The sequence below is a fragment of the Pelophylax lessonae genome (genome assembly GCF_965119305.1).
Source record: "Pelophylax lessonae genome assembly, chromosome: 10".
Classification (NCBI taxonomy): Eukaryota; Metazoa; Chordata; class Amphibia; order Anura; family Ranidae; genus Pelophylax; species Pelophylax lessonae.
The window spans coordinates 90,922,817-90,941,720 of record NC_138777.1 but is presented as its reverse complement, the minus strand read 5'-3'; the positions used below and the strand labels follow the sequence as shown (position 1 = coordinate 90,941,720).

The window sequence follows — 18,904 nt, the reverse complement described above, 5'->3', positions numbered from 1 at the left end:
ATATCACGAAAAAAAAAAAACCCAGTTGTGATCAAATACCACCAAAAGAAAGCTCTATTTGTGTGAAAAAAATGATAAAAATTTTGTTTGGTTACAGTGTAGCATGACTGAGCAATTGTCATTCAAAGTGTGAGAGTGCTGAAAGCTGAAAATTGGTCTGGGCAGGAAGGGGGTCTAACTGCTCTGTATGGAAGCGGTTTAAGAGCTCAGCCAGGTGATTGCCAGACCATTATTCTTGATCTTTAAGGATAGTTTACAGACGGGTATGGTGCCAGCTGATTGGAAAAAAGCCAACATGGTACCAATATTTAAAAAAGGGGCCGAGATATATCCCGGGTAACTATAGGCCGGTCAACCTAACATCAGTAGTCTGGAAGATTTTGGAGGGGATGTTAAGGGACCACATACAAGACTTTAGTAATGAAAACGGTATTAGTAGTAATCAGCATGGATTCATGAAAAATCGTTTTTGCCAAAACAATCTATTAACCTTCTACGATGAAGTGAGCTGCCACCTAGATAAAGGTAAGCCTGTGGATGTGGTGTATCTGGACTTTGCAAAGGCCTTTGATACCGTTCCCCACAAACGCTTACTGTACAAACTAAGGAATGTCGGTATGGACCATAGGGTGAGTACCTGGATAGAGAACTGGCTCCAGGGGAGAGTCCAGAGGGTGGTGATTAATGGGGAGTACTCAGATTGGGCGGGTGTGAAAAGCCGGGTCCCCCAGGGTTCTGTCCTGGGGCCAATCCTGTTTAATTTATTCATAAATGATCTAGAGGAGGGGATATCTAGCACAATCTCAGTATTTGCGGATGATACTAAACTAAGCATGCCAATATCTTCTATGCAGGATGTGGAAACCTTACAAGCGGACCTGAACAATATAATGGGGTGGGCAACTACATGGCAGATGAGGTTTAATGTTGAAAAATGTAAAGTAATGCACTTGGGCGTCAGAAACATGAAAGCAAGCTACTCACTAGGGGGGGAATCCTCTGCGTGAGTCTAGGATGGAAAAGGACCTGGGGGTACTGGTGGACAACAGGCTTGGCAGTGGCATGCAATGCCAAGCCGCTGCAAGCAAAGCCAACAGAATACTGGCATGTATAAAAAAAGGGGATTCACTCCAGAAATAAAGAGATTATTCTCCCACTCTACAAGACTCTGGTCCGGCCACATCTGGAGTATGCTGTCCAGTTCTGGGCACCGGTCCTCAGGAAGGATGTGCTGGAATTGGAAAGAGTCCAGAGAAGGGCAACAAAAATAATTAGGGGAATGGAGGGCATCGGCTATGAGGAAAGACTACAAGCACTGAACTTATTCTCTCTGGAGAAGAGACGATTGAGGGGGGATATGATATCAATGTACAAATACTGTACTGGTGATGACCCTAGCATAAGGAACAAACTTTTTAGAGAAGGGGAATACAATAAGACACGTGGCCACTCACTAAAACTAGAGGAAAGGCGGTTTAACCTTAAAATACATAAGGGGTCCTTCACTGTCAGAGCAGTACGGATGTGTAATTCTCTTCCACAAGGGGGCGTGGCCTGGCGCAGCATGTGAGAGGACGTGTGTGAGAGGAGCTCCGCCGGACCGATATCCTTCACCGCTAATCCTGCAGCCCTTCGGGCACGATAATCCTTCCTTCACCTCCCGCACACCCGCGGCACCGACCTCCGCATGTCTCCGCCGAAGAAAGGCTCTGAAGCTGCGGCAAAACTGGCTGCATTCCGGAGGCTGGAGAAGGAGGCCCCGATCCAAGATGGCGCCGGCCCGTCGCTCGTGGTGGAGGAGCCTGAGAGCCCTGCTACATCCAAGGTTTTGGAAGCGATTGCCACTTGCCAGACCATGCTGACAACTAAAATCGAGGAGGTGAAGGTAGATATATCTTTGATGCGTCAGGATATGCAGAAGCTAAGGGACAGAGTTGGTGAGGCTGAACACAGAATTAGTGAGGTGGAAGACTCCCTCCCCCCATTGCAAAGCTCCTCAGACAGGCTGCAGCAACAAGTACACCTTATCCTCCAAAAACAAGATGACATGGAGAATAGGCTGCGCCGCTGTAACCTGCGGTTCATTGGCCTCCCGGAGGGCTCTGAAGGTGCTGACCCCTCATCATATTTGGAACAATTGCTCACTCAGACTTATGGCAGAGAATCCTTTTCACCCACTTTTGTTGTGGAACGGGCACATCGTCTCTCAGGGCGCCCCCCCCCTCAGGGTGCACCCCCCGCACGTTCATCGCTAAATTCCTGAACTATCGGGACCGAGATGCCATATTGCGCCTGGCCAGGGTTAAGGGGAACATTCCATTTGGAAATCACAAAATAGCGATTTTCCCCGACTTTTCTGCTGAGGTCCAGAGGCGCCGCAAGAGCTTTTTGGAGGTCAAACGCAGACTGCGTATCAAGAATATCAAATACTCCATGTTGTATCCGGCCCGTCTTAGAGTGGAGGGCGAGGACCGAGCCCACTTCTTTGAGGATCCGGAAGCCGCCATCCCCTGGCTAGAAGGACTGGAAGCTAGAGCCTGACCACCTTGCCTTGGCGACTTCATGATACTTTCTCCCTGATGGCCTATACCTTAAGCTGCTGCAAGGGTGGAGGAGGGGTTTTGTAGATCCTGTGGAACTCAAGACTTTGCATCCCCCTTCCCCCCCCCCTCCCCCCTCATTTTCCTGCACTATTGCTCCTGTGTTTGACCGGCGGAGCGCCCTAGCTCCACAGATGGAACTGATTTCTCTGTTCTCTTCCTATGGACTTCCACCTGCCCATAGGCTTTGCTACCCAGCGATACACCTGTTGGTTTTCGCCCCCTACACCCGCTAAGGCGTGTGTTTGTGCCCAACTCCCCTGTTGCCCCCTGCAACTTCTGCTGGACCTGGGCCCCCGGGCCCCCTTGTTTATTCTATTTGTATTTTGCTGTATTTTTGCTGCATACCTTGGGGGTCCCTGGCCTCCTGATCTTGCTCTTTCCCAGTCGCATGTGGGCCTGTTCTGGTTGAGGCACTTGTTTGGGAACATGCCCGCACAAGTTGGGGTTGGTGCAGGGCAGGGAGGGGGGATTGGGGTGTTACCATTGTTTATGGTTTATATTTGGTACAATCTCTATACTGTTTCTGTTTTATGCACATTGACCTCAAGTAATAATTATCTGCTCTTTTGCTGCCGTTTATCGCTGCTGGTGTGTGACCGTGGACTTGTTGGTTCCGTGGCCTTGCGGCCTGAGATCCTGGGAGCCTCCGCTCCGCGCTCTGTACTACCCCTGCCATGGCCGCATTGAAATTGTTGACGTGGAATGTCAGGGGTATGCGTGATAAGATTAAACGAACGGCTGTCTTTAATGTCCTACGCCGTGTACGGGCTGATATTATAGTTCTGGTGGAGACACATTTGGAGGGCCGTGTACAACAGTCCCTCAAACGGCCCTGGGTTGGTTGGGTGCAGCACTCTGCTTATAGCTCACACTCCAGGGGTGTGGCGCTACTGGTGGCCAAATCGGTACATTTCCAGCTCCTAGGATCTCAGGTCGACCCAATGGGTAGATATGTTTTTCTCAAAACGTCAGTCTATGGGGAATTGATGCTACTGATGGCTTTCTATGTGCCCCCCCCCTTACTCTGCTGTGATTATTATGGAGGGACTGGCGTTTATGGCACAGAGCCCCGGGGCCCCGGTGATCTGGCTGGGTGACTTTAACAATGTGATGGACTCGGGTCTGGATAGGTCCGGTGGCGCCTCCCAGGTGCCGCCGGGGTCGTCCCCGACCAGGTTCTCCCGATTGTTGGAGAGCTTTGGTTTGGCCGACTCTTGGCGCAGCAAATACCCCGCGCAGCGCGCGTACTCCTGTTTTTCGGCTGCACACCACTCTATGTCACGCATTGATCTGATATTGCTGTCTCGAACCCTGCTCCCCAGGTTACTGACGGCAGGCTTCGCCCCACGGACTCTGTCTGATCACTGCCCTTATTGGATACTGTTGTCCTTGCCCTGCAATAGACCTCCCCCGGCCTGGCGCCTGAATCCTGCCTGGCTCCCCTTGGTGTCGGATGGGAACGACATTGAGGGGACCTGGACACAATTCTTCTCTGACAATGAGGGCACTGCCTCCCCGGCTGCGGTGTGGGAGGCGTTTAAACTGTTCGCCAGATCCACTATGATTTCCAAAATCAAGGCTGTTAGAGCGCGGGCTGCCGAGGAGATCTCCAGGGCAACGACAAATCTAATTGAAGCTGAACAGGCCTTTATGGGGGACCCGACTCCGGCACATGAATCTCAGTATAAATTGACCTCTAAAGTCCTTTCCCAACTTGACTACGAGAGGGCGAAATCTAAGATGTTTTTTCAGAAGCAGAATCTGTTTGCACATGGTGAGCGGGCGGGGAAACTCCTCGCATACTTAGTTCATTGTGAGGATAGGCCCCCGGTAGTTATTACTTTGAAGGATGACCTGGGTAATGAGATCGCTGATCCAGCTGCGGTGACACAGTGCTTCCGCTCATTTTTTAGTACTCTTTACACCTCTAGGGCTCCCGCTGACTGCACTGACATGCATGACTTTTTGGACTCTATTGACTTTCCCACTTTGACACCCGACCAGTTGGCGACCCTCGAGGCACCCATCTCTGTGGAAGAGATTGCAGCAGCCGTGTCCAAGTTCCCTAGATCTAAGGCCCCCGGCCTAGACGGCCTCCCGATTGAATTTTTCTCCCAATATTCGGAACTCCTTTCTCCTAAATTATTGGCTTTGTTTCAATCTCTATTCAAAGATGCAACCCTACCCCCTTCTATGCGGGAGGCGCTAATTGTGCTCATTCCCAAGCCGGGCAAGGATGTACACGCCCCAGAGTCTTACCGTCCCATCTCTTTGCTCCCAGTAGACACTAAAATCCTTGCGAAAATTTTATCCCTCCGCCTTAACAAGGTGATCCTTTCACTCATACACTCGGACCAGGCCGGGTTCATGCCTGGGAGGAACACCTCATTTAACCTTCGCCGGTTATTCATGAATCTCCAGGCACAGCACGACGGAATGGGTGGCAGGGTGGTGGTCTCATTGGACACGGCTAAAGCATTTGACTCGGTAGAGTGGCCGTTTCTGTGGACCTGTCTAGACCGGTACGGCTTTGGACCTAATTTTATTAAGTGGGTCAAACTTCTATATAGCGCCCCGGTAGCTAGGGTCCTGGCAAATGGCTGGCAGTCGACCGCCTTCCCTTTATCCCGTGGCACTCGACAGGGGTGCCCCCTCTCCCCCCTGCTGTATGCCCTGGCCGCGGAACCTCTGGCGATGGCCATTAGAGCACATCCCGGGATTCGAGGCCTACGTAAGGGACCGCTGGAGGAGAAGATCAGCATGTATGCAGATGACACTTTGTTATATTTGGAAGACTCTCGGGACTCCCTACTCACGGCCCTTTCTTTAATTGAACGGTATGGACGATTCTCCGGTTTTCAGATAAACTGGGATAAGTCACAAATTCTCCCGCTTGACGAGAGCCCACAGGCAATCGCCCCCGCAAGCCCGGCCCTACAATGTGTATCCCGCATTAAATACTTAGGGATTCAAGTGACAGCTAACTCAGCAGATTATGTCCCGGATAACGTTCAACCCCTGTTCCCTCTGCTTAAGGCTAAAATTCAAGTATGGTCCAAATTACCTCTGGGAGTGATGGGTAGAGTCAATTTAATTAAAATGATTCTCCTTCCCAAAATACTTTATGTTGTATGGCACTCTCCTATTTACCTGCCACTCAAGCTGTTTAAGCAGATGGAATCACTCCTCAAGACCTTTGTTTGGGGTGCTAACCGGCACAAGATCTCCTGGCGCAAACTCAAGAATCCTACAAACCTAGGGGGATTGGCCCTGCCGGATTTTAATCTGTACTATCTGGCAGCTCAGTTGTCCCAGTTCTTTCACATAGATAAAACGGATAGAGAACGCTTTTTGACCCTGCTCTGCCCTGGGTGGGCTCATCCCCTCGGGGACCCCCTCCTAGTTATCCTTAGGGGTGTCAGGGGCTCGCCGGAGCCCTTGTGCCCCAGATCTCTTCTATACCACTATTGTCGGATCTGGGAGGTGGTAGCGTCCAGGCTTCGGTGCCCTCCATTTCACACATTCACCCCTCTGTGGCATAATAGCGCATTACGCGAGTTCCTTTCCATCCCTGACCTGTCGATATGGAGCGGGAGGGGTATTCTTCTCCTTAGCCATATCTCCACGACCACTGGTCTGCGGTCTTACGAGGCCTTGCAGGATCAGTTTGCGATCCAGGGCCCCATGCACTACAGATACTTACAGCTCTCCCATGCCTATAGATCTCAATTCCCTGACGGCCCTCCTGAGCTAGAATCGGTTACCACCCTTGAGATTGTTAAAAGTACAGCACCCAGTCACCTTATTTCCATGTTCTACTCTGAACTTCACACACCTTCCTCGACCACCTTGGCTTTTGCACTTAAGACCCGCTGGGAGCGCAGTGTGGGGGCCATGGAGGATGAGGAATGGGAGGATGCCCTGGAGACGTGCCGCAGAGTGTCGCCAAAACTGTCGGATCGCCTAACTCAGACCTTTATAATACACCAGGCTTATCTCACCCCACTTAGACTGTCCAAATATCACCCTGACTTGGTCCCTTCTTGTCCTATGTGTGGAGACCCTGACGCCTCCTTCTTTCATCTCTTGTGGAGCTGTCCCCAATTACAGACTCTATGGCAACAAGTAGTCACATTCCTCCATGACAAGATGGGGTCTCCTCTGCAACTCTCCCCTAAGGAGTGTCTCCTGGGGGTTTACCCAGATGGAGAGATGCCCAAATCCACTGTCATATTTCTTCAGGAAACTTTGTTTATAGTACGTAAACTGATAGCCAGGAGGTGGATGAGACCTACTCCTCCTACTCTAGGTTTGTGGATTAGGGAGGTTAATAGTGTCATCCCATTTCATAAACTTTTATATAAACATAGGGGGTGCCCTCAGAAGTTCAACAAGATTTGGGACAAATGGGTGCAGTGCCCTGATACGGCTCGGTAATGCAGTGGGTAACTACTTTATGTTGACCGCCCCTGGTAAATCAATATTTTCTGTTCGAATGTTGGATCGACGGAGAGCCACTGACTACTGCTTTGTTTTTTACTATGTCTGTTCTGTTTCTCGGTGATGATCATTTTGTATATTTGTATTTTTGTACCCCAATGTGTTATGAACCTGATTGCAGTTTCAATGCACGGTTTATTTTTGTATTGTACCAAAAATTTCAATAAACCTCACTGTTTTAAAAAAAATAAATTCTCTTCCACAAGCAGTCGTATCAGCAGGGAGCATCGATAGTTTAAAAAAAAACTATTAGATGGGCACCTTAAAGACCACAACATACAGGGTTATTCAATGTATGGTTAACAGCAAACACACACACACACACATCATAGGTTTTGTGAAGAAGAAAGAAGAAGTGTTTGGCGCTGCCAATATGTGTGTAAAATAAAATAAGTACGTGTGCATATAGTGGGGAATCCTATGTATAAATGTCAAGGGAATAAAATACAATAAATAGAAGTAAAATGGTAAAAAGTGCAGGAGTACAATGAATATATAAATAAATACGTCCTGTACTATATACAGGGTTGATTTAAATTGAGAAAAGTTAAAAATTCAATCTATAATATAAGACCCTTCCAATAAAGGAAAACAATAAATAAGCATAATATCTATATGGTAGTGTAAATAGGAAACATACAAAATTTAAAATATATATATATATATATATATATATATAAACTAGTGCCCATAAAGTGACAATTTGAGAGTGACACTGAAAAAGTGCAACATATGTGGTAAACACCACTATAAAGGAAGGAAAAATTCTTGTGACAAAATGCAACTAAAATGATAAGCGTGCAAATTGATGTGAGATGAGCCAAATAATTAATTAAGGTGCAATAAATACTAGATAAATTGTAAAGTGAAATAGGTAAGTAGAGTGAAAAAATGGCTCAAATGTGTTAATTTGATGCACTTTATATAGGACATATATCTAATTTTTTTGAGCTTATATTTTTTTACATTTCAACTGGTACTTTTACCAGTGCATTGAAACCTTTTAACCTCTGCACCCCACCAGGTTTTTAGAGTCCTATGTGACATAGACCACCGTGGACTACTATTATCAGCACCTGACACTTTACTTATTAAGGAACCTTTAATTAACACATTTGAGCCATTTTTTCACTCTACTTACCTATTTCACTTTACACTTTAGTATTTATTGCACCTTAATTAATTATTTGGCTCATCTCACATCAATTTGCACGCTTATCATTTTAGTTGCATTTTGTCACAAGAATTTTTCCTTCCTTTATAGTGGTGTTTACCACATATGTTGCACTTTTTCAGTGTCACTCTCAAATTGTCACTTTATGGGCACTAGTTTATATATATATATATATATATATATATATATATATATATATATATATATATATATATATATATATATATATATATTTTAAATTTTGTATGTTTCCTATTTACACTACCATATAGATATTATGCTTATTTATTGTTTTCCTTTATTGGAAGGGTCTTATATTATAGATTGAATTTTTAACTTTTCTCAATTTAAATCAACCCTGTATATAGTACAGGACGTATTTATTTATATATTCATTGTACTCTATCTCCTTCACTTTTTACCATTTTACTTCTATTTATTGTATTTTATTCCCTTGACATTTATACATAGGATTCCCCACTATATGCACACGTACTTATTTTATTTTACACACATATTGGCAGCGCCAAACACTTCTTCTTTCTTCTTCACAAAACCTATGATGTGTGTGTGTGTGTGTGTTTGCTGTTAACCATACATTGAATAACCCTGTATGTTGTGGTCTTTAAGGTGCCCATCTAATAGTTTTTTTTTAAACTATCGATGCTCCCTGCTGATACGACTGCTTGTGGAAGAGAATTACACATCCGTACTTAGCACAATGCATCTGACTGGCTGGTTGTTAAGGACGCCATCGGGGACCGGCTCCTTAACAACCAGCTATTCACTGGTTGGCACTTACAATGCCCCCCCCCCTCCCCTGTATATTGGTGGTAGTCTACATGCTCTACTTCCTCTCTGCTCAGTGTCTTGTGGTCTTGTACAGGGAGCCATGCTATCACCGTAGTGGGGGGAGAAGCTGGAAGGACTGGACAGGGACATCTCAGTTCTGAAAATGTGGGGGTAAGAGAGGGGGGCAGCCAGATGGATTTCTCCACAGGAAGGAAACAGTGAGGAGCTGGAGCATGGTGATTACTATAGAGATGGATGGGGGGCATTGTTTGTGTAACTATCTGCTGATTGTTAAGGATTCCATCATGTGCTGGCTTCTTAACAGTCAGCTATTCACTGATTAAGGATGCCAGCAGGTGCACACTCCTTAACAATCAGCATCTTTATGCCATGTGACCCCAAAAACACACCTAAAAACACACCCTGGGTGTGTTTGTAGTGCATTTTCCGTGTGTTTTCCATTGACTTAAATGGAAGGTGCATTTTGGTATGCTTTTGAAAAGCGCACCAAAGATCCTGCACAAGACTTTTTTGAAAATGAGGCACAGCAATCTGAGAAGTTACGTAGGATATAAAGAGCAACAAATTTGATGCGCTTTTATTGCGCTGGAAATGTGCTTTCTAGCACCGCAAAAAAGCACCAGTGTGAAAGGGCCTTTTTTTTTTTTTTACATTTGCACACTGGTACTCGCTAGTATTCCAGCATTTTTCTTCTCTCTCTGTTTCCCCTCCTCCCCTCAGCTAACATGACCTCAATGCTGATGGAAAGAGGCAGGGAAGGGACAAACAAAGGATGTAGGTGCCCAAACTCGTATAATTTAGATGCCAGCGACTGCCCCGCACAGTGCCCAAGATTGTAATGGTGAACAATTAAAAACTTTGTGTAACAAAAAGGCAGAATTGATCGACTTGCTGGCTTGTTGGCAATTTTTAGACATTTTGCCAAGGCACCCCTGAAGAACCCAGAAGGCACCCTGGTTGCATGATGTATTAATTCAGAATACTGAAATTAAGACTTGTATAATGAACTATCTGAATGTTACTTAGGCCACTAGAGGGCAGAAATCCATCAACCTTATCCTCCGAACAAAGAATGTAACATTGTTGGGCTCCTTTCTATTGAAACCGAGTGTGCACCTGTTCTAAATTCTTCCCAGTACAAAGTGTAAGGGCTTGTTATCCTGTCTGGTGCCCTCTATAGATCGATCTGCATGCGCATACTGGTTGAAAAATTCCAGCTCATCCCCCTGATTACAGCACTAACCTAAAACAATCATTATTTCTAATGCCTTTAAAAATAACTTGAAACCAGTTAGGTAGTTCCTTTTCACTTGGATGTCATCCATTCAGTCACCTTTTTGCTCAGAAAAAAAGAGATTCAGCTTGCTTCAGTTTACATCCGATATCTTTTGTTTAGTTCTGTTACATTTTGATCTGTTTTTCATCCCCTTCCGTTTTTTTAAATGGAACAAAAAGTGCAGACTTTTTAAACAAAAAACAAGGCTTATATTTACAGTGAGGTAAAAAAATTTTGGTGCCTCTCTTTGCTGAAGTTTCCTCATTCAGCTACCAGAAAACAAAATCACTGGGTGCAATTCTGTAATAATAGCATGACTTCAGTATGTGGACAAGTCCATGCTTAAAAATATGGCTCCAACAATGTGAATCATCATGCCGTGTCACACAACTTTGTCCTGTGTCTTCAGGGCTTTGTATTTTATCTGCTAATCTGCACCTGTAGCTTACGTAGGACATCTGACACAGACCCTAAGTAATTATATGTAGCTAAAGGGAGAGGTCAAATATTGCTTACCTCCTGTTTCTGAGCCAGAAAATAAAGGAATGGAGTAATTCCAGTTTTTTTTTTTTCTTTAATAATTCCCAATACATTTTAGCTAAAATATGAACAAGTAGAAGCCAATGTTCAGTGGTGGTCGTAGCATTTATGTTAAGATTTATGTTGTGAAGTTATTATGTTAAAACACAAGTTTTTTTTTTTTTTTTCCATTCTTATTATTTCACCATACATAATTTCACTTAAAAAAATACATGACGTTATTTAGGTCTTTAGACTGTTAAGGATTCTGTCAGTCATATACAATTTCCTATTTTGGCTAGGTTCGCACTACTGCGGTGCTGGAAAGACCGCAGTTCGTGGACGCTTGCCACATCGCGTTCAAATCACACTGCCCTTGTGCTCGGGAGCAGGTGTCAGTGCAATCTTAACACCCCACATGCAGGTCACAAATGCAGTGTGTTTGCCAGTACCAGATTGAATGGTACAAAATGACTGTGCGGTGCGGTTCTAGAAATGCTGCATGCACACCTTTGGTGCGATGCCATTTGAGCCCATTCAAAATCAATGGGCTCAAATCGCAGCACACTGAGTTGCATGTGAATTTAGCAGGAATGCAGTGCGGTTCCTGTGCAATTCACCTGCGGTTCATAGTGTGAACTGAGCCTTAGGCCCCTTTCACAGTTGTGCAACTTGTCCTGTGACTTTGGACTGCAAAGTCGCATGACAAGTCGTACCCCAAGATTTCCAATGAGTACCATTTGAGTACCATTCATATCTGTGCAACTTTAAGTCACAGCGACTTCAAAGTAGTCCCTGCACTACTTTGACACTAGAACATGAGCGCAAGTGCTCTTGACCATGATATGTACCGGAAAACCTTGGCATAGCACAAGTGAAACTCAAAATAAAAAAATGTAAAGAAGGCAACTGTAAATATAAATGATTTGAAAGTCCAAAAAATCAGTAGTCCATACATATAAAGGCAGCCATCCGGAGGGACCTGAAGTAAAGTCCCAAATGCTGTAGAGGAAAAAAAAGGAGAGAGGAGGCACCTCTAAGTGTAGTATTATGAGATTTATTGGAAAAAGACATAAAATTACTCACAAATGTAGAGGAGTAAGTAAGTCAGTATGCATGTCCTGTGTGAACTGTCAGATTTCTTCAGGCAACGGTGGAGGACGAGGAAGGGAGTCAATGCTCAGCATACACGGTGACCCTTGAAGTCTTAACCTCCACCCATATGAGTGCTGTATACATCATTGCTGCCAGCCAGCTCGGAAACGCGTCGCCTGTCAGTGACGTCCCTTCCTTCTTTAGGACGGTGTTTGTGATCCAGGCCTCGATATTGGCTCATCCTCCAACTAGCTTACATCTCTTGGGAAGCCCCTGCTACTGATTCAGCCAGCAGTTCCATCATGGAGCATAGACTCCCTTCCTCTTCCTCCACCATTGCCTGAGAAAATCTGACAGTTCACACAGGACATCCATACAGGCTTACTTACTCCTCTACATTTGTGAGTGGTTTTATGTCTTTTTCCAATAAATCTTGTAATACTTCACTTAGAGGCGCCTCCTCTTTCCTTTCTTTTCCTGCACTACTTTGGTCAGACTTTGATGCGACTTGAGGTTTATAGACCTCAAGATTACACAGGAATTGCATCAATTCAAGTGTAAAAGGGGCATTAGGGACTGTGGCTAGTTTATAATGTCTGCATGTTTAAAATAATTGTTTATAATCTAGATCTTCCCTTCTTATATACATCTATCTTAAGTCGCACTCCTTTGTTTGCTTCTAAACAGTTTCTGTTGAGGGTTGCTAAAAAATTCTTGAACTAGTCCTAAGCCAGCCATAGATGGTGCAATTTTGGTTGCAGGAATGAAAATCGCTCAATTCCCCCTTCAGCATAGTCAGTGTTGATGGAGGAATCCCTCCCAAGGAGCTTATTTGTGCTTCGGGCAGGGGGCGCCGGGCGCCATCCCTGCCGGGAGAACACAGTGATTATTGCTAGCCGCTGGCAATATTCACATGAAAAATCCGACATGCTGGTTGTACCCAAGTTGATTGATCAGCTTAGGTACAATCAGCCTGCCTATATATAGTTTGAATCTTGGCCAGTGCCTGCTGAACAGGTAGAGATTCGTATCGTCTGTGGCCGGCCTTAGGCGGCTCAGATTTTGGCTGATTACTGCTGAATCAGCTGGAATTCGAGCCATAGGTGTCCCTGTCAGGACTATCCAGCTCGACAAAAGTTGATTTGAAAGACAAGGTGGAAGACAAGGTGAGCTAGGTGGAAAATTATTGACTGAGCGTGACTTCATTCTAATAGATGCATTCACTGCTTCTGCATTCTGAATACAGTTGCTGAAAGCGAACATTTCTCTAGCTATGCTTTATAGCATGGATGGCGGAACCGTTTTATTTTCTCTTGTTCGCCCACAGGCTGAAAGCGAGAAATCTAGCTGTGTATAGCTAGCTTTAGAATAAGGTTGCCCTGCGAGTCTTTAGATAAGAAGCACTAGATGACTATAAGCAAAATATATTTTGAGGGATCCAGCTATGTCTGGGATGTCTATGGAAACATTGACATTGGTGAAAGCTGAGATTTTTGTGGCAAAATCTATTAGGCAAAAAGCTGCTATTCCTGTATACATAGCAATGCAGCCATGCTTATATTTGTACAAAAGTATAAACATAATGTAGTCTGTACAAATCTACAGGTATGAATTTATCTGAAATCTCCCTATTCTCTTGCAGAGCATATCCCAGCATTATTTTATTCTCTTATCTAGTTTCTGTAGCAATAAACAGAAAATACAATTTCAGTTATGGGGAAAGCAAGCGGTACTCAGAGCTTTGACTTTTGGTCACAAGCAGTTCCACCTCTGGGTAAAATGCACGTACACTATTTTGTGTACACAGTATGAAACTGATTTACTTTGTAGGGAGAAGAAGGGAGGAGGATGGCAGATCAGGGAGACGCATCCTGCTGTTGATTTATCCTCGGCTAAGGAGTGGCTGTCCAGCAAGTTTTTGTAAACCTGCCTGATTGCCATTTCTTCCCTAGGACTAGTCCGGATGATATGGTTATCTGATCTGGCCCAGTGCTGAATCCCATGCCTCAGGCTAATGACCTTTTCTACTTTAGTTATTGATTTTTCCAGTCTCGTCTTGAACATGTTGATAAGGTTAGGTGCTCATGGGCATTCGAGCTAGACATTTAGTGTGTGCCTCAATACATCTAGTGCTTACCATACTAATTCTGCACACTTAAAGCAAAGACAGCATTTGAGAAGCAGATCCTCTGACTATGTTAAATCCGATGTTTCATTCAACAGAGGTTACCAGCCTGTCATAAACATTCCTACCATTTACTGGGTCCAGTAGGAATGTTTGGCAAGTGTTTATGATGTGTCTTTAGCATATTTTCCCCAGTATTCCCTGAAAGTCAATAAATATGAAATATAAGTGACTTCTTACTGCCTACAATTCCTTATTACTTGGAAAAGACGAGGTTTCAAAAATGCTGATTTGCATATTTATTGCATGTTTAAATGCAAAAACCTGTTCTCATCTGGAAAATAGTATAGGCATCTGTTAAGAATTTCACAGACAGTTGGTCTGGTTCATATAAACTGCAGAAAAGAATAGAAAAACAAAATTAGAACTGTCAGGTATAGCAAACAATCAGAATTCTTGTTCAGTATTTCAGTCCCTTTTAGTCCTGATTTGTCAGATTCTAGCACTCAAGCTTTAATATTCCCCCAGGTGGAGTAGGGGCCTATACAGAGGAACTGGTGCAAATACCTAGGGCTGCGGCACATGCGACGCTAAACTGCAGGCTGCAACAACTATCTGGTTCAATACAAGCGTTTTACACCTAGCGCCAAGCCTGTGCATGTTAAAATGAATGCTGAGCACTAATTTGTTGCATCTTAAGACCTATTGGTGCTCACATTCTGATAAATAAAGGTACTACTGTGGTATCTCAGCTTTCATAGAAAAATATGTTTCAGCACCCATTCTTATTGGGGTAATACTACACTATTGAGCTAAGTTACGTACAGGGGATGTTTTTCTATTTTTGAGGAAGTGATGTTTTAAACTTTGTACGTGTTTTTTTTTTTTTAGATAACCATTACTACTTAAAACTTGACTGTGGTTAGCAGCTGAATTTCAGTGTGTTTGGCTTTCCCCTTATCTGTAACAGTCTGGAACTATACTTATAGAGCCCGTGTAAAGGTACTCACTGGTGTGCACGTTCACAAGCTTGTGCCTAGTTGTGCATGAATGTGTACATAGGCATCAGATCTTAGGGTATCAGGACAATATCCCCCCGGACGATATCCCCCCGGGACAACATACCCCCCCCCCCCCGGGACAACATCCCCGGACAATATCCCCCCCCCCCCCGAAAACATCCCCCTGGACAATATCCCCCCCCCCCCCCGAAAACATCCCCCTGGACATAGGGTTAGGGTTAGAGGGGGGATATTGTCTAGGGAGGATATTGTCCAGGGGGGATGTTGTCCAGGGGGGGATGTTGTCCGGGGGGATGTTGTCCTAGAATCAGATCTTAGATGCCATTCAAATATCGGCTTGGTGACTATATACTGGCTGCTTATTTAAAGGAGATGATATACCTAAAGATGATTGCTTATTTAAAGGAGATGATTTACCTAAATCCCTTACCAAGTTTCTGTTTGTGTTACCAGATTATGTCTGTGTCTTGGATGTTGATCTTCTGGAGTTGGTCATCACAACATGGAAGGGGAACTCCTCCTCCAAGCTGGTATGTATCCAGAGAACAGAAGAATAATCTAGATCAGTGTTTCTCAACCTTTTTGTTAGTCAAGGCACCCTTTAAAAATTATGGAAAGTTTCAAGGCACTCTTTAAAAATTATCGAAAGTCTCGAGGCACCCTTTAAAAATTATGCACAGTCTCTGGGCACCCCATTCTAAAATGTAAAAACGATTCTAATAGTTTTACATAATGCAGCAACATCCACAAATCCAAGTAGGACACCCAACGTTAGAGGTGATTTATTCTTCCAAAGCAAATTCACTTTTGAAAACTTGCACTGACTAGTACGCCAAAGTTTCTCCTCTCCCTCAGTTTTTCTACATCACTCCGCTAATGTGACCCCAGTGCTGGAGAGGGGCAGAGGTAAAACAAGGATGCTACGTAGGTGACTGATGATGCCATTGGTCGTTAGGGCGCCAGCTAGAAGGTTGCAATGGTGCACAATGAAAACCTGTGACTTAATGTAACTAAAAGGCAGCCTTCATCCAAACGCTGGCTTGTATACAATTGTTGGGAAATTTTTAGGCATTTTGCCAAGTCACCCCTGAAGAAACCTCAAGGCACCTTGGTTGAAAAAGGCTGTCCTAGATTATAGTCAGGAGCTGTTATACAGATTTTCAAATCGGAATTTTCCATACATTGTAGCAGCCACCCCTGCCTAGTCAAGACAGACATTCTGTGTGCTTTTGTGAGTAAACATACAGAAATAGTCATTAGATATCAGTATCACATGCATACATGGCCATAAAGTTTTCCAGTGATATAGCTGAAGTAGTAGATTTAAAGTATACACTCAACGGCCACTTTATTAGGTACACCTTGCCAGGTTGGACCCCCTTTTGCCTTCAGAACTGCCTTAATTCTTCATGGTAAAGATTCAACAAGGTGTTGGAAACATTCCTCAGAGATTTTGGTCCATATTGACATATTAGCATCCCGTAGTTGCTGCAGATTTGTTGGCTGTACATCCATGATGCAAATCTTCTGTTCCACCACATCCCAAAGGGATTAAGATCTGGTGACTGTGGAAGCCTTAGGACTACAGTGACCTCATTGTCATGTTCAAGAAACCAGTTTGAGATGATCTGAGCTTCCAATTTTGATGAGCCTGTGCAAATTGTAGCCTCAGTTTCCTGTTTTTAGCTGATAGGAGTGGCACCCGGTGTGACCTTCTGCTGCTGTAGCTCATCTGCTTCAAGGTTCGATATTTTGTGCGTTCAGAGATGGTATTGTGCATACCTTGGTTGTAAAGAGCGGTTATTTGAGGTAATGTTGCCTTTCCACTATCTTGAACCAGTTTGCCCGTTCTCCTCTGACCTCTGACATCAGCAAGGCATTTTCATCCACACAACTGCCACTCACTGGATATTTTTTCTTTTTCGGACCATTCTCTGTAAACTCCAGAGATGGTTGTGTGTGAAAATCCCAGTAGATCAACGGTTTTTGAAATACTCAGACCGGCACGTCAGGCACCAACAACCATGCCATGTTAAAAGTCACTTAAAGCCCCTTTCTTCCCTATTTTGATGCTCAGTTTGAACTTCAGCAAGTTGTCTTCACCACGTCTAGATGCCTAAATGCACTAAGTTGCTGCCATGTGATTGGCTGATTAGCAATTTGTGTTACCAAACAATTGAACAGGTGTACCTAATAATAAAGTGGTCGGTCCTCTCAGCTGAGAGCCTAAACCAGCCGCTCCCGCCCCTCCATGGCCCAGTGCTCCAGTGAGCGCATGCGGGGGGGAGTCATAGCAGATAGCGGTGACTGACAGTAGTGTTTGATCACTCGGTTCTCAGTGTTACCTGGGTAAGTATGATTCTTGGAAAAAAAGTTAGTCCCATACTTTTCTTTTAAGATTACAGGTTGCTGCTGCTCTCTCCTTGTGCAGGGTGACTGGTCTTGTATCCTCCCCCTTCTGTAGTTTTTGTGTAGTCATTTTTTTTACATATCGCTCGTATACTTGGATGTCTGAACTAGGGATCGTCCGATTATCGGCAAAGCCAATATATCGAGGGCCGATATGCACTTTTCCCGATATATCGGAATATAGGTTACCTATATTGCCGATATTTTGGGAAAGTGCTTGTACCGGAGTGATGCGTCCATAGCCGACGGTCGGCTGTCTTGTAATGACAACGGATGTGGCTGAGAAGCTGCTCGGCTGTCATTACAAGGAGTGGGAGGGGACGTCCACCCCCCTTCCGCGGCTCGCTCGGGTCTCCTGTCCCACCGGGAGACCCGGGGAACCAGCCTGCACGGCCGCCGAAGACCCGATCACAGCCCCATTCGTATCTGATCGGGTCTCCATGCAAAAACCTGGAAGTGATGTCATGACATCACTTCCGGAAGTTTCAAGTACTGGGGCCAGATACAAAAAAATGACAGCATTCAAAACAGCCAAACTTGGTGTTTTGAATGCTTTTAAGTGCTGATCCTTTTTTTTTTTTACCTTTTTAAAGTAAAAAAAAAAATATCGGCCGATACCGATACACGATGACCAAAATATAGGTATCGGCAATGAAAAAACGATATCGGTCAATCGCTAGTCTGAACCCCCAGGGCAGTGTCAACTCTCTTCCACTCCAGCAGTTTCCACTATTGTAGAGATTAAACAAGATTTGGGTGCTATTATTTTAAAAGGATATCTGCTCTTTAGTTTTATGTGAAGATCTTTTTCTCATTTAGATCGTGTAGAAATGATTCTGTATTTTTTGCCTTTAGACTCAGCCTCTCTTTGAACTGCGCTGCTCCAACAACGTGCTTCACATTCATACCTGTGCAGATTCCTGTGCTATGCTTGTCAACCTTATCCAGTATGTGATGAATAATGGGGACCTGCACTGCCCCCCCAAACCTGAGCCACCGACCGAGATTGCAGGACAGAAGCTGCAGGTACCAGGTCTATGATTAGATGCTTGTATTTGTAAAATTTGACTTTCTAGTTATCTAATTTGTAATCCTCTGCTGATATTTCTGTTTAATCGAAAAGTATACCTAAAGGCAAACCTTTTTTTTTTTTTTGATAATGGGTTTTAGGATTAGAACGCTTGTCTGGTTTTATTGCTGTCTGTGCCCTGCAGATTAATCCCCTTTATTTGTTTGGCTTACCGTTATCATTAAAAGTAAAAGAAAATCCCAAATTTTGAGTTGTCCCCAGAATAGTAATAGAGGGGAAATCTTCCAATGGAGACACTAGTTCTAATGACCTGGGGGTCCCAAAGGGATTCCCTTAAA

The 18,904-nt window shown here is 44.3% G+C and overlaps 1 protein-coding gene across 1 annotated transcript in view; it reads left to right on the top strand.

Moving 5' to 3' along the window:
- ATG2A (autophagy related 2A) overlaps positions 1 to 18,904 on the top strand; it is a 207,421-nt gene that overhangs the window by 97,173 nt on the left and 91,344 nt on the right. The window contains exons 27-28 of the mRNA XM_082270316.1: positions 15,581 to 15,657; positions 18,392 to 18,562. Of these exons, the coding sequence (XP_082126442.1) occupies positions 15,581 to 15,657; positions 18,392 to 18,562 (248 nt within the window). The remainder of the gene's footprint in view (positions 1 to 15,580; positions 15,658 to 18,391; positions 18,563 to 18,904) is intronic.